The sequence below is a fragment of the Ictidomys tridecemlineatus genome, chromosome 10, assembly GCF_052094955.1.
Source record: "Ictidomys tridecemlineatus isolate mIctTri1 chromosome 10, mIctTri1.hap1, whole genome shotgun sequence".
Taxonomy (NCBI): Eukaryota; Metazoa; Chordata; class Mammalia; order Rodentia; family Sciuridae; genus Ictidomys; species Ictidomys tridecemlineatus.
The window spans coordinates 110,390,587-110,405,502 of NC_135486.1; the positions used below are offsets into that span (position 1 = coordinate 110,390,587).

The window sequence follows — 14,916 nt, forward strand, 5'->3', positions numbered from 1 at the left end:
AGAGAGAGAGAGAGAGAGAGAGAGAGAGAGAGAGAGAGAGAGAGAACATGTGCTGGGAGTCAAACCCAAGGTCTTGCATATGCTAGGCAAATACTCTACCACTGAACTACAACCCCAGCCTCATATACATTTATGAAATATAGGACCCTCAGGTTAGAATTCCATTCCATTAGATATTGCTTTTAAAATGTTGGCTGTCTTTTGCAAATCATTTTGACATATAAAGATTTGACTGAGTCATTATTTGTGTGTGTGTGTATGTGTATGTTTGTCATAGGCACACATTTCTAACAAACCCAATTGTGTAAGAGATGTCACTCTTTATATTAAAGAACTGCTTTTAGGCCCCTCATTCTAGGGAACAACAAAAAACAAATCCTAGTCATTGCAGGATTTCTTGATTAATTTTGGGTTCCCCAATCTGCTTTTTTCCTTGAGTTGTATCTAAATTGCATGCTGATATAGGGTCACTACAGTGGAGGGCAAAGGCAGATGATGTCAATGGTCCCCAAACCTGCCCAAGGTGCTATGAGTCCCTCTTAGGAGATCTATCTGCTTAGAGAAGAGAATCTTGAGAATCATATATTTGAGCTAGAAGGGCTCCATTGTCTTAACCTCAAAAGTAAAGGACTTGATCATAAATACATGAGGTAAGGATTAGGGAGCTGAACCAAATAAAGGCAGCCTGGGCTAGGAGAGCAAAAATCAGTAGGAGTGGAGTGATGGTCAAGCACTGGTTCAGCCAATAGGTCCAGTACCCCCTTACTCACATACAGATGAGGAAGCTCCCTGGTAACCTGGGGGTTAAGAGCAGAGGAATATGTACCTCATTGGCAGGTGAAGCCCATGTGCGACCAAATCTTGAGAAGTAGCCCCAGTCTGGTGGCAGCCAGGGAAGAGAATGGCTGAACAGCCTGCTGGGGCCGAGAGGTTGTGACGCAGCACACAGCTCCTCACGGTCCCATGGCAATGCAGTGATGTTCAGGGAACAGCCATGGGGTCCAGAGATACAAGATGGGGCTATGTGAGCCACGGACTTGTCATTAATGCCAGCACAGGTGGACTACAACAACTGAGATTTAGATGACATCCTCTCCAAAAGCCACCTGGAATGGAGAACCCCAACCATGGATTAAGAGAGCTTTCTCTGTACTCCAGGAGACATCAGCTAGAAGTTGAGTTGTGGATGAGTCAAGACAGTTGTATTTCTTGAACATCTTTGGTCATAGGCCTGGATCTTACCTGTCCCAAGGTGCAGTGTGTTCCCAGGAGTTCCTCTGGGTAGGCGACTGAGGGGTCTCCAACTGGGGAAGGAGATGGAAAAGGCTCTAGTACTCCCCAGTGGGTTTTTTGTAAGTTGGTTTTGAGCACCAGGTAGGACTCTGAGAAAGGAAGACCTAGTGTGTAGGACTAATAAGCCTTGGCAGGGGGAGTCCCCTGGGCCTTGACTCCTCATCTGTAAAACATTGAATCCAATGTTCTACAGTGTCCAAACCCTGATATTCCATGAGTCTGTGATGTGAAGAAAATTGCCCTTTCTTTGATTCCAAGATGCTAGGATTATCTGCTTCTCACCTGCGTGATGCCAGGACCCTGGATTCTAATGATCTTCGTTTACCTCATTCACATGAATATTCCTTTCTCAGAGGAGATAAAGGAGCTCATTGATCAGCTGGGTGAAGGAGGGCGGAGTGTGCATGAGTTACAGAAGTTGAAGAAAAAACTGGAGATTGAGAAGGAAGAACTTCAGGTGGCCCTGGAAGAAGCTGAGTCTTCCCTGGAGGTAACCATGTGGTATCACTTGGGGCTGGACCCTTGGCCAGGGACTGCACACCTTCTTGGCCAGGAAGACTGATGGTTATATTCCTGGTAGGTTGAAGAGAGCAAAGTGATTCGGATTCAGCTGGAACTGGCTCAGGTTAAAGCTGACATAGACCGGCGAATCCATGAGAAAGAAGAGGAATTTGAAGCTACAAGGTATGGGATCTGATTGGGTGCGAAGCTGACTTTAAGCAGGGTGCTGAGTGAAGTCTGAAAATCTGGGTCTCTGCCATCTATTAATGTGACCTTGGTCAGTTTAGGTGAACCTCAGTTTCCTCATTTGTTAAATGGGAGTAATGGTGGTACCCTACACTGGTGGCCCTGTCTGGTTTACAAACACTTTTAAGAACAAACTAGCTTAGCTACATTGGCTAATAATGCTGCATATCTGTTGTGTGCTTACTAGCCATTTATATAACTTTTGGGGGATAAATGTCTAATTTTTTTCCCATTTTGAAAATTGGATTATTTGAGTCAGGCACAGTGGTTAATACCCATAATGCTAGCAACGTGGGAGGCTGAGGCAGGAGGATTCAAAGTTCAAGGTCAGTCTGGGACACTTATTAAGACCCTGTCTTAAAATTTAAAAAAAAAAAAAGTTTTTAAAGGGCTTGGAATGTAGCTCAGTGGCAAAGTACCACTGGCTTCAATTCTCAGAACCAAAAATTTAAAAATAAATAAATAAAATAAAAATTGGGTTATTTGTACTTTTATTGTTGAGTTTTAAGAGTTCTTTGTATTAGGGATGGGTATATAGCTCAGTTGATAGAGTACTTGCCTAGCATGCACAAGGCTATGGGTTCAATCCCCAGCACTGCCAAAAAGAAAAAGGAAAGAGTTCTTTGTGTCTTTGGGATACTAGACTCTATCAAATATGTATTTACAAATATTTTCTTACATTCCATGGGTTATCTTTTCACATTTTTTTTTCCTGTTACTGGGTATTGATCTCAGAGGCACTTTACCGTTGAGGTACATCCCCCATCCTTTCAAAAAATTTTTTTTTTCTTGAGATAAGGTCTCACTAAGTTTCCAGCTGTTCTTGAATTTGTGATCTTCCTGCCTTCATCTCTCAGGTCACTGGGATTATAGGTGTGTACCACCATGTCCAACTTATCTTTTCACTTTCTTGAAAGTGATTTTTTTGAAGTTTTTGTACTTTTGAAAAAGCCCAAGTAATCTATTTTTTTCTTAGGTCACTTGTGCTTTAAGGGTTATATTTAAAGACCCATTGCCTAATTCAGTCACAAAGATTTATGCCTATATCTTCTTCTAAAGAGTCTTTTAGTTTTAGGTCTTATAATTAAGTCTTTGATCCATCTTGAATTCATTTTTTAATATGGTTTGAGGTAGGGATCCAACTTCATTCCTTACATGTGGATGTCCTGTTATGCCACCACAATTTTTTTAAAAGACTTCTCTCACCATTGAATGGTCCTGGAATCCTTCTTGAAAAAGAATTGACCTTAAGTGTGAGTTTATTTCTAGATTTTAAATTCTATTCCACTTGTGTATATGTTTATCCTTATAACAGGACTGTACTGTCTTACTATTATTTTGTAATAAGCTTTGAAATTAGAAAGTATGAACCCTATAATTTTATTGCCTCCTAACAATAGTAAGTCTTTTGATCCATGAACATATATATCTTTCCAATTATTTAATTTTTCAACAATATTTTGTAGTTTTTTCTGTATTTATTTTTTTTAACTCACTATTTTTTTCACTCTTGCAAATGTCTTGATATTGTGTCCCATATCTGGAAACTGAAAGCCCACAGGTTGGGGATCTAAAAAGGGAGGTGACAGAATCTTTACATTCTAACCACTTACTTTCTGTGATTCAACATTTATTGAACACCTCAATTACTTCTTCTGTCTCCTCCTATAAAAGGAGATTAATGAGACTTATATGAAGGTTTTATAGAAATATTTGAGTTGATTACAATAAAAATATTTATTGGACTGGGGATGTGGCTCAAGTAGTAGCGCGCTCTCCTGGCATACGTGCGGCCCAGGTTCGATCCCCAGCACCACATACAAACAAAAGATGTTGTGTCCGCCGATAACTAAAAAAAAAATTTTTTTTAATGTTTATTGGTTATACACATTAAATACCACCAATTAATAGTTTTGTTGTGCATGTGTGGGTGTGATACTGGGGATTGAACTCAGGGCCTTACACATGCTGGGTTAGTGTACAACCACTGAGCCACTTCCTTGCCCCATGACTATTGTTTGTAAAGAAAGATGCAAACCTGACTGTGTGGCCAAAGCCCACATCTTCTAATGGAAAAACCAAGGACTTTAGCCTCTGGATTTGAATCATGATTCTATTGAGGGGGAAATGGGTGGACTTTAACATACTTTTAGTATCTTGGAGCCTGGGTTTCCCTGAAGGTCTAGTTTGCATGGTAAATGAATTGAGATCACACAAGACACATGGTAAATGTTAGAAAATATGACCCTCCCTTTCTTTCCCCAAAGCATTGTACTCCCCCATTTAAATGTGTTAAGGTTTTGTTTAATCTCACAACATGGTGGACATATCCATCCTTATGTTCAGAGACAGTTTATCCAGGAAGGTTTGGCACAGACTGATCAGTGGGCACAGTATGCCAAGGTCTTCTTCTCTGCTTGTACTTACAGGAAGAACCACCAACGGGCCATCGAGTCCTTGCAGGCCAGCCTGGAGGCAGAGGCCAAGGGCCGGGCAGAGGCACTTAGGCTCAAGAAGAAGATGGAAACAGACCTGAATGAGATGGAAATCCAGCTAGACCATGCTAACAAGAACAACAGTGAACTTGTAAAGACACTGAAAAGACTGCAACAGCAAATCAAGGTAAGCAATCTGAACGATGAAGGACTAATCCCAAAGCAAGCATCATTGGTCAAGATTGAAGGCTTACAGGGAGCTAGCTTCATGTGTCTTCAGCAAGGATAAATGCATGAGAGTGAGCATGCAAATGGCTGGCAATCTAGGGAGCAGGAGACTTGGGAACTGTCTCTCCAACAGGAGGCCTTCACCACCAAAATTCATATTCTGGACATCTGGAAAATGGGAAGAAAGGAGGGAACATGAAGTTGGGACTGTCTGGATTTTAAAAATCATTTTGACTTTATAAACTATTTCAGCCATAGAAAAAATAAGGAATAATGAACACTCAAATGCCCACCACTCACCTTAGGAAAGAAACACAAATAGAGCCGAAGGCCCTTTTATTACCCTCCATCATGGAAGCTGGTGGTTAAAGCTTACAGAGCTGGATCTATGCATCCAGCACTTGTTATTTGATACCTGCCCATCCAGGCACTATTTTAGGTATGAGTAGTAGAAGAGTATACAAGAAAGAAATCATCCCTGCAGATAGATATTAAGCAATAAATAAATAAAACTGTAGCATTTAAAAATGGCAATAAGTGCCTTGGAGAAAGAAGAGGGCAGAGGAAGGGAGCCAAAATTAGCCAGTCAGACCGTAATTTTCCAAGGTTGTCAGGGAAGGCTGCCTTGGGAGGGCCTTCCCGGGAACACCAGGTGCTCTGCCATTAGGAATGCCCCAACCTTACATTGTCCTTTTGATGGATAAGTCCCCTGCCACACTGTGAACTAAGATACCTATATCTCACTCTCTCCCTGTGGCCTCACCTTCAGTCCTTGTCCCAGCTTTCTGCCTCACCTGGTCCACAAATGTCATGGTGCCCTCGTGGTCCAGCTCCAGCTCATACCAGAGCCAGAGAAGGCTCAGACTGGGTCCTTTTGCCCTCCAGGACCTTCAGGTCCAGATGGATGAGGATGCCCGGCAACATGAGGAGCTGCGGGAACAGTACAACCTGCAGGAGCGGCGCCTGAGCCTGCTGCAGACGGAACTGGAGGAGGTGCGCTCGAGCCTGGAGGGCAGTGAGCGCTCTCGCAAGCTGCTGGAGCAGGAGGTGGTGGAGATTACCGAGCGGCACAATGAGGTCAACATCCAGGTAGGACAGCATCTCCTGGGTTGGTGCCTCTCGGACTCACCCACTTGAGTATGGGGAAAGGTGGGTGCTGGGGTGAGACCAGGATGGGTGCAAACCACAGGGGCTCCTGCAAAACTCAAAGGCAGGCAGTGTCCCCACTTGGCGAATCCTCAGAATTCATTTGCTGAGCTTTTAAAAAAAGTTGTAGCAAAAAAATCCTCAACATAATTGAACTTTGAAGTGGAAAGGACCTAGAATATTCTGTAGTCTTACTTTCTTTGTGGTGTTGGGGATTGAACCCAGAGCCTCACATATGCTAGGCAAGTGCTCTACCACTGAGCTATTTCCCCTGACATTCATTTTTTTGAATATTTATTTTTTCATTGTAGTTGGACACAATACCTTTATTTTATTTATTCTTTTTATGTGATGCTGAGGATCAAACACAGGACCTCGCACATGCTAGGCGAGTGTTCTTCCGCTGAGCCACAACCCCAACCCTATGACATTCATTTTTAAAATGAGAAATGATGGCCCATAGTCAGCATCTAGGAACCCCATCTGCTGCCAGTGACAACACTTATACTGCTTCTGCTCACAGTGCACTCCTTTATCAGAACAGCTAATTCCTTATTTACATCATCTCTTGTGAATTACCAAAAGAATAAATCTGTGTGAGACATATGAGGGTTACAATGTCATTTTAGGGATGAGAAGATTCATAGATCTAAGGGATTTATCCACACAGGTAGAAGTGCATTTGATACAAATTCTGTTTCAAGACCCAGAGAAAAATTGAAGGGAGACCCTCACTCATGCAGAGAGCCCAGGACCATTTCCTGCTGGGGATTCTGGCCAGTACTTCTGGGAGAGGGCCAGTCTTTCCTGAACACAGGAAGGGCTATGCAGACCCCTGTTTCATGGCAGTGACTCTGTTTCCTCCTCCAGAACCAAAGCCTTCTCGTGGTCAAGCGCAAGCTGGAGTCAGACGTCCAGCGCATCTCCAACGAGCATGAGGAGCTCATCAGCGAGTTCCGCTCTGCCGACGAGAGGGCCAAGAAAGCCATGACAGATGTAAGTGCTGGTGTTGCTAGCAGCTAGTGGTGCCCAGGGCCTGGCACCTGCTGAGGACTAGGCCACACTGCAATGGAAGGACCAGAGTAGATTTATTCATGGAGTCTTGCAGTGGGGACAGGGCCCTGCTCTGGAGGAGCCCAGGGCTTTTCTAAAAAGTCAAACACAGGAGAGTAGGGTGGAATTACAAACTACTCAAGATCTTGTGAAAGGTTACAGTGTGAGTCCAGAAGACTCCATCAAAGGAATCACTGAAGTAGGCTCATCTGGGCAGGCTTCTTGGCAAGTGGGCTGGAGGCAAACCAGACTCAAGGCAAAAGGTCTCAGAGGTGGATATTGGCAGTATGTACCACCAAGTATTTTTACCCCAACATCCCTTTGGGTACTCACACCAACCTTAAGTGATAGTTTCTGTTTATTTCCATGTTGAAGATGAAGGAATACAGATCTTTAGTGTCAGGTTCCTCCCACTTGATGGAAATTTCTAGAGTTCAAGAACATTGTTAGTCACTGTGTAGGTCTCCATGAAAACTGGTGGAATTAATGCAAGAACAAGGAGGCTGAGAGCAGATATGCAACTTGCTGAAGGCCACACAGGGACTGGACTCAGTCCTAGGTCTTCCAGCTCTAAATGCTATACCCCCTTCCAGGGTGACAGCAAAGGGTTTTGCTTGAATGCTCCCAGCTAGCAGGAGGGAGGAAGCCTGGCCGTGCGTGTATGAGCCTGCCTCCCTCTTCTCACTCAGGGGCACATGGAAACATGGGGACCCCTCTCCACCAAACCCATCAACACATCAGCAAAGAGCCTGTTGCTACCACTTGGTTCCCAGAGACCAGCAGACAAGTTCCCTCATCTCTCAAAGGCACTTAAGACCCTGAGTGGCAGCTGGGCACAGTGGCACATGCCTATAATCCCAGCAACTCAAGAGGCAGAGGCAGGATGATTGCAAGTTGGAAGCCAGCCTCAGCCACTTAGATCCTGACTCAAAATTTTAAAAAACCAAGAGAGGACTGGGATGCAGCTCAGTGGTAAAGCACCCCTGGGCTCCATCCTCAGTCACTGAGAGAGAAAGGAGAAAAAAAAAAAAAGCCTGGGTGGCCCCCAGCTCTTACTCATGCTCTTTTCCTTTCTGCCTGCAGGCTGCCCGCATGGCAGAAGAACTTCGGCAAGAGCAGGACCACTGCATGCACCTGGAGAAAATCAAGAAGAATTACGAGGTCACCATCAAAGACCTGCAGGCCAAGATGGAGGAGGCTGAGCAGCTGGCTCTGAAGGGAGGGAAACGTACCATCATGAAACTAGAAGCCAGGGTAAGGGCAATGCTGGGCCTTCTGTTCCTGCAGGTCAGCATGTCTATTGCCAAAAAACAAACAAACAAACAAACCTGCGTGTTTGATGAGATATTGGATTATACAAGTGCTAGGAACTAAAATTAAGCATAGACAACAGTTCTAATTTATTTACTCAAAGTTCTCCTACCCTCTGCCCCATCATATTTCTTCCCAGAATGCACTTGGCCCTGGAGCAGAGCAGTTCCTCCTATTCTTCCTCTGCAACTGTGTCCAACATTATTCCTCCCTCTAAGTACTCGCTTGGTTTTCTAAGGCCTTCATCTTTACCCTGTGAAACATCAGAACTGGAAAGGGCCAGAAGGTTTCGTTGACCTGAACAACTTCCTGACTCTTTCACTTCCCAGATGAGGAAACTTGAGACCCTGGGAGACAGTGACTGGTGACCCATAGCATGGCCCATGAAAGGCAAAGCCCACGTCGCTTTCCCATTCAGGCCTCATTCACTCACCTCTGGTCAAGAGGTGGACACTGTAGCCATGATAAGCCCATCTAATGTCTCTGAGCTCTGAAGTTCAAAAACCTGTGTTCCCTCAACCACACTTCTCTCTTCCTCCCTCAGATCAAGGAATTAGAGACGGAGCTGGACGGCGAGCAGAAACGACATGTGGAGACAGTCAAGACGCTGCGCAAGAATGAACGTCGCCTCAAAGAGCTGGTCTTCCAGACGGAGGAGGATCACAAGACCAACCAGCGCATGCAGGAGCTGGTGGAGAAGCTGCAGAACAAGCTGAAGGTCTACAAGCGGCAGATCGAGGAGGCGGTGAGTGCTCGGCAGGCTCCCCCACCCTTCCAGCCCTCATGCTTACTCCCCAGCCCAGGTCATCATCTGCCTCCATTAGAACCAACCATTGGGAAAGGGTCAAGTATTCATTCAAAGATGACTTTCATGAGGCTTGTGTCCTTGGCACCTTGTCAGTATTGTGTGGGAAGGGGACCAGATACAGCACGCTGAAGATAAGAACACGTAAAAAGCAAAAAAATAACCCCCACAAATACTTCCATTAACTGCAGGTGCCATCTGGAGAGGGTCTGGGCTGCCTCTGTCCTGCTTCCACTGACTCTGGTGGCTCTGGCAGGGCTTTTCTTTATCTCCTGGTCGGACCGTAGCAAGGACCTTCTCTCATTTGATCCTCCTGATGCTGAGACAGGAAAATTAAGATTCTTAGTCTATGTTATAGGCAAGGAAACAGATGTAGAGTAGAATACTGATTTTAATGTTAGTGAAAGTCAACTGGTTAGCAAATAGCAGTTTCAAGTCTCAGCCCTACACCTCACATCCCACACTTCACCTTCCTGGACAGGGTGACTCTGATGTCATTTGCTTTAGGGTCTGGAGCCACCACACTAAGTCCATCAGCTAAATGTGCACCCAATGCTCTTTCCGAAAGGCTCAATAAAAGCCAGACTGACAGCAAATCAGGTTCTAACCCTGGAGAAGCGGGTGGGGATGGGGACCCAAACCATGGTTGTAACCGTGTAATTTCCAAAATTACTACAACTCTGTGAGAAGACCAGGAGAAAGGAGATGTGTGATTGGGTGGGAAAAGGGCTAACCTTCCATGGTGGGACACAGGTGATGCCTAAAACCACCAATTACAGAGCAGCCACAGAAGCACATTTCATTTAAAATATGGATGACAAAGCAAAAATAATCAACTAAAAGTGTTGTGAATGGTTGTCCCTGGCAAGGCCCCCACCTAGGTCTGCTGTAATGACTGGACCCTTGGATATCCCTGCAGAATTGATAAAAATGCACACTCAACCAGGACAGGCCAAGTTTACACACCGTGCTCTTGTCACAGGAGGAGCAGGCCAATCAGACCTTGGCACGATACAGAAAGACAGTGCACGAGCTGGATGACGCAGAGGAGCGGGCTGGCATGGCGGAGACTGCCCTCAACAAGCTGCGTACCAGACACCGCGTGGCCGGCAAGGGCATCACCTCCGTGGAGATCATCCAAGTGTCCAAGACAGGTTCCTCCAAAACCCTATCTGAGGAATGAGGTCCTCCAAGACCACAGCCGGTAGGTGTGAACGCCATTCTCACTGCCGAGTTTCCAATCTCACCTCCGCAGCACCTGCTTTGCTCCTGGTAGTGACCAGAGTGCCACCTAGTGGTGCTACCTATGCTTTAAGGCTTGCAGTCTCTTGGGTCCTAATCTCCTATGCTTCCCCATGCCTCAGTGGCAACACTCCTCTGGATTCTCACACCCTTCCAGTGGGTGCTGTCCACCTGCGTCACAGGTGCTGGTAGTGGAAGGTGCTGTCTGAGTAGAAGGCAGCTTCTGCATATGAGCCACTGACCCTAGACCTGGAACACAGGTGCTCAGGACACATTTGCTTCTTTTTTTTAGGGGTGGGGAGTTTACTGGGGATTGAATTCAGGGAGACTCGACCACTGAGACACATTCCCAGCCCTATTTTGCATTTTATTTAAAGACAGGGTCTCACTGAGTTGCTTAGCGCCTTGCCATTGCTGAGGCTGGCTTTGAACTCTCGATCCTCCTGCCTCAGCCTCCCAAGCCACTAGGATTACAGGCATGCGTCACCATGTCCAGCCAACACACTTGATTTTTTTCTTTTTCTTTGACATGCTAAGGATAGAATCCAGGGTCTTGAACATGCTAGGCAAGCACTATACCCCTGAGCTACACTTCCAGCCCACAACATGCTTTTTTTTCACTGGAGAGCCACAGGGATATTGTAAGCACAGGGACAATGAGCAAACTTCTTTCACATCCCCCACCATAGCATTCTTCATGGAGATTCCATCGAGACTGGCTGAATTTCAGTTTCTAACATTAATCACCCTTGTAGCAGCTACCATTCCTTGAGCACTGAGTTCAGGTGGGATTTCAAGAGGGCAACTTAAAATAGCCCTTTCCTACTCCCTTTAATTCAAAAACAATTGAGAAAAAGATATAGGAAACAAAAATATAAAATTCAAATGCCCATTTTATGCTATAATTCTAGATGAGGCTGTGGCTCTGTTGTGTGTTCACACAGGCATCCTCGTACTTCACCTCAGAATTAAAGGTGCCTATAGAACAAGCACCTCAGGCCAAGGACAGGTGGATCCAAAGGCAGAGAGCAGATAGGGCTCTACCCTGTCTTTCTGCCTCCTTCTTCCAAACATAGGTTAAATCTCTCCTCTCTCCATGCAGAGATGTAAGGGAAAGATCAGGAGAGCAGTAAAGGACATTATTCTAGAGCAGTGTTTCCCCCAAAACATGGTCCCCTGGACCAGCATCATCCAGGTCACCCAGAAAGTTGTTAGAGATATCTACTGGGCTTTGCTCCAGACCTACAGAACCAGCATCTCTGTGGCTGGGTCCAGCATCTGGAGTATAACAAGTCCTCCATGTGACTCAGATAAGTGAACAAGTCTAAGAACCACTGAGATAACTAAAATCTGCCCTTACAGAAACAGAGCCAGGGAACAGAGGTTTCTCCTACTTACACAAGAGCCAGGGACAAGGCAAATGCTATCTTATTTACCCTATGAGGTGGGTATAAATATCCCCACAACTCAGAGAAGTCTGACTTGCCCATGGTCATGCAAACCCCATGTTCTGAAAAGGCAAATTGTTTGTTTTTAATTTGAATTATTATGGGGATTGATAAGGTTGCCCTCTGCTTGGGATTAACCAGAATAGCTCAAAATCAAGGGCTTGGTTCAGGTTGGGGGGGGGGCAGGGGAGACAGATGGTGTTTGGAGCATAAACATCAACCTGCATGGATTCTGGGGATTACTTCTGGTCTTCTGCTTACATCCAATAGGGCCTTTCACAATCTCACCCCTGCCTACCCTGCTGGCTTCAGCTCCTACCACTCTCCAGCTCTCTCCCTCATCTGAGCCCCTCTGCTGTAGTCATGCTGTTCCCTCGTGAGAGTCCCATTTCTGCATTTTTGTGTGTGCTGGGTCTCCTGTCTGGAAGGCCCTTCTCTCCTTTTTTTGCCTGGTGAAGGATCAGTTTTATTTATTCTTGTGTTATATTTACTTGGCCTTATGTTCAAACATCTGGTTGAATCATACTTACGTTTCACAATCTCTCAGGATCAACCCTCTGGCTTTTAGCCAAAAAGTGATAACCCAGATGACATCTGAATTCAAGCTTAGCCTTATCTTACCACTTGGTAGGGAGGAAACAAAAATAAGGCACAGAATCTTTTTCTTAATTTTCTAATTCTGAAATAATAGCTCAGAAAGTTAAGGAAATCAGAGGCTATCTTTTGGATAAGTCCTATAATTAACATGTAACCAACTCCTTTTAGGGCATTAATCTGACAGGGATCCCTCCTGCTGAGCTCTCACTTGGGTGGGATTATTCAGGAGGCCACTCAGGTGGCATTTCAGCCTCTCACACCTAAGTCTTATCTTCCAAGATTAGATAACTTTTAAAGCAGATCACCCTGCCCTGTTTGGGGGTCTTTATTCCTGGGGTCTGCTGGCCTTGGGGGGTCCAATTGCTCTATCATAGCAAGGCTCTGCTTCCATGGCACCAGGCTAGTACTGCCACCAGTGTCCAGAGGTGATGAGGCTGGGCAGCGGGGGTCTGCTCTTCATGTACTGATCTACCTCCCTCCTTAGCCATTTCCTCTTATTGGTTATAGGGCTGGATACATCATCTGTGCAATGGAATTCCTCAAGCAAACTAGCGAATAAGCCAGGACCCTGCCTTCATGTTCATGAGCTACAACAGAATTTAATTTCTTAAAATGGCATCATATCTTTCCCACACATATTGACCCAGCTCTGAATATGGGCTAGGCCTGTGCTCTGGGATTCAGAGGTGAATAAGAATGTCCTCCCCTGAGATACTCAGAATCAGGTGGAGCAGTAGATGTATGCATCAGTCACGAAAAGCATGCAAGCCAATGTTCTGTGATACACTGTTTGCATTTCATGGGAGGGGATCAAAAAACAGGAGTGACTGGCTCAACCCAGAATGGCAGGGTAGAGCATTTCCACAGAGACATGACCTGTTCTAGGTCACTCACTATTTGTTAATCCTCATGACAACAGAAGTGCAGAAACTGAGAGGAAGTTTTTAGAAATTTTTAGAGTGATTTACACGATGACATCCAAATACATGGTTGATCTATTTTACAGAAAATCAGTCTCTAATATTAATTACAATTAAAAATTAAAATCAAATAAATATGATACTTTAAAAGAAATCTAAAAGAGACTGATCCTTCACCAGGCACAGAAGGAGAAAGGGAATTCCAAAGAGAAAGCACAACATATGCAAATGTACTGAGGGGTATCAGGCACAATGGCACACACCTGTAATCCCAGCTACTCCCCAGGATGCTGAGGCGGGCCAGCGTGGGCAATTTAGTGAGACCCTGCCTCAAAATGAAAATAATAAAGGGCTTCTTCTCGGACTATTCCGTGAAGACCTTAAAAAAGCATGCTACAGGGATACTGCCACATCGATGTTCATAGCAGCACATTCACAATAGCTAGACTGTGGAACCAACCCAGATGCCCTTCAATAGATGAATGGATAAAAAAAATGTGGCATCTATACACAATGGAGTACTATGCAGCAATAAAAAATGACAAAATCATAGAATTTGCAGGGAAATGGACGGCTTTGTAATATTGTGAACAACCAATAAAAAAATAAAATTATTTAAAGAAAGAAAGAAAGAAAGGAAGAAAGAAAGAAAGAAAGAAAGAAAGAAAGAAAGAAAGAAAGAAAATAATAAAGGGCTTGAAAAGTAGCATGGTGGTAGAGTGCCCCTGAGTTCAATCCCCAAGTACCACAAAACAAAAATGGTACAAAAGAGAGATTTTTACAAGGGCATAGCCTGACTGCAGCAGAGGGGCTCAGGATGAGGCTGGAGAGCTGGAGAGTGGTAGGAGACAGCAAGGTAAGCAGGGGTGAGGCTGCGAAAGACCTGCTGGGTGCAAACATACCATAAATTTTGTATGAAAGTCTCACTGATTTTTAAAATCCAGTTGTGGGATGTGATGAGGAGCAAGTTTTCTCTTTGGGGGAGATACTCATGTCACAATGGCAAAGCAAACCTCTGGGCCCCTCATGAGAAACCACAGGCAGGCTCTTGGGAATAATCTGGCCCTCTCAATGGCCTGTGAGGTGTTCAGGCCTACTTAAATGTGCCAAGTCCAAAGAAAGTGTCTCTAAACCCGCATCTTGTGCAAAACAAGGTAGGTGTGACCCAGTGGTATTCATGACAAGGAAGCCTGGGCAGCAGCAGCCTAGGCGTCTCAGGGAGTTTGTAGCAAGAAGGAATAAAGATGTCAGAATCCTCAGCACTGACCTATATGGACCTTCTTTCTCTCTCTCTCTCCCCCCCAAGGTGATACAGATTTCAACAGCAGCCCATTGAGAGGAAGAAAATGTGAAAATGGAAAACTGGGACTATCCTGAGAATGTTTACTATGCAAAGGAAAGTACAAGCCAGAAAAAGTCAAATGCTGAAGAATAAGAATAGCAATGGGGGGAAAATTATTTTGGGGATGTAACATCCAGTCATTAGAGAAATTAAACTTAATGTAGCTTCTTTGGGGCTGCATCAAACATTTGGATTACAATAACAATGGGTCTGTTTTAGTTGAGATCTTACATGTTCATGTCAACGACGGAATATGTGACCTGGCTGTTCTCATGTTGATAATTGTAATGCCTGTCTCTGTCCCCATATAACCTAAATAAAAGAAACATGAATAAGGGATTGTGTAGAG

General features: G+C 44.8%; 1 protein-coding gene and 1 long non-coding RNA gene across 2 annotated transcripts in view; one reads left to right on the forward strand and one right to left on the reverse strand.

Moving 5' to 3' along the window:
• The window catches only part of Myh16 (myosin heavy chain 16), a 59,131-nt gene extending 44,225 nt beyond the window's left edge, over positions 1-14,906 (forward strand). Inside the window, exons 35-43 of the mRNA XM_078023727.1 lie at positions 1,647-1,783; positions 1,874-1,977; positions 4,470-4,662; positions 5,589-5,792; positions 6,720-6,845; positions 7,986-8,156; positions 8,758-8,958; positions 10,001-10,222; positions 14,532-14,906. Of these exons, the coding sequence (XP_077879853.1) occupies positions 1,647-1,783; positions 1,874-1,977; positions 4,470-4,662; positions 5,589-5,792; positions 6,720-6,845; positions 7,986-8,156; positions 8,758-8,958; positions 10,001-10,201 (1,337 nt within the window). The 3' untranslated portion in view covers positions 10,202-10,222; positions 14,532-14,906. The remainder of the gene's footprint in view (positions 1-1,646; positions 1,784-1,873; positions 1,978-4,469; positions 4,663-5,588; positions 5,793-6,719; positions 6,846-7,985; positions 8,157-8,757; positions 8,959-10,000; positions 10,223-14,531) is intronic.
• LOC144367447 (uncharacterized) lies at positions 6,161-10,111 on the reverse strand. Its single transcript, XR_013426828.1, has 5 exons — positions 9,985-10,111; positions 8,647-9,337; positions 8,135-8,199; positions 7,959-8,036; positions 6,161-7,329 (listed from the first exon to the last, which is right to left on the reverse strand). It is a non-coding gene; the product is annotated as an uncharacterized LOC144367447 (long non-coding RNA).
• Positions 14,907-14,916: the final 10 nt, after the last annotated feature.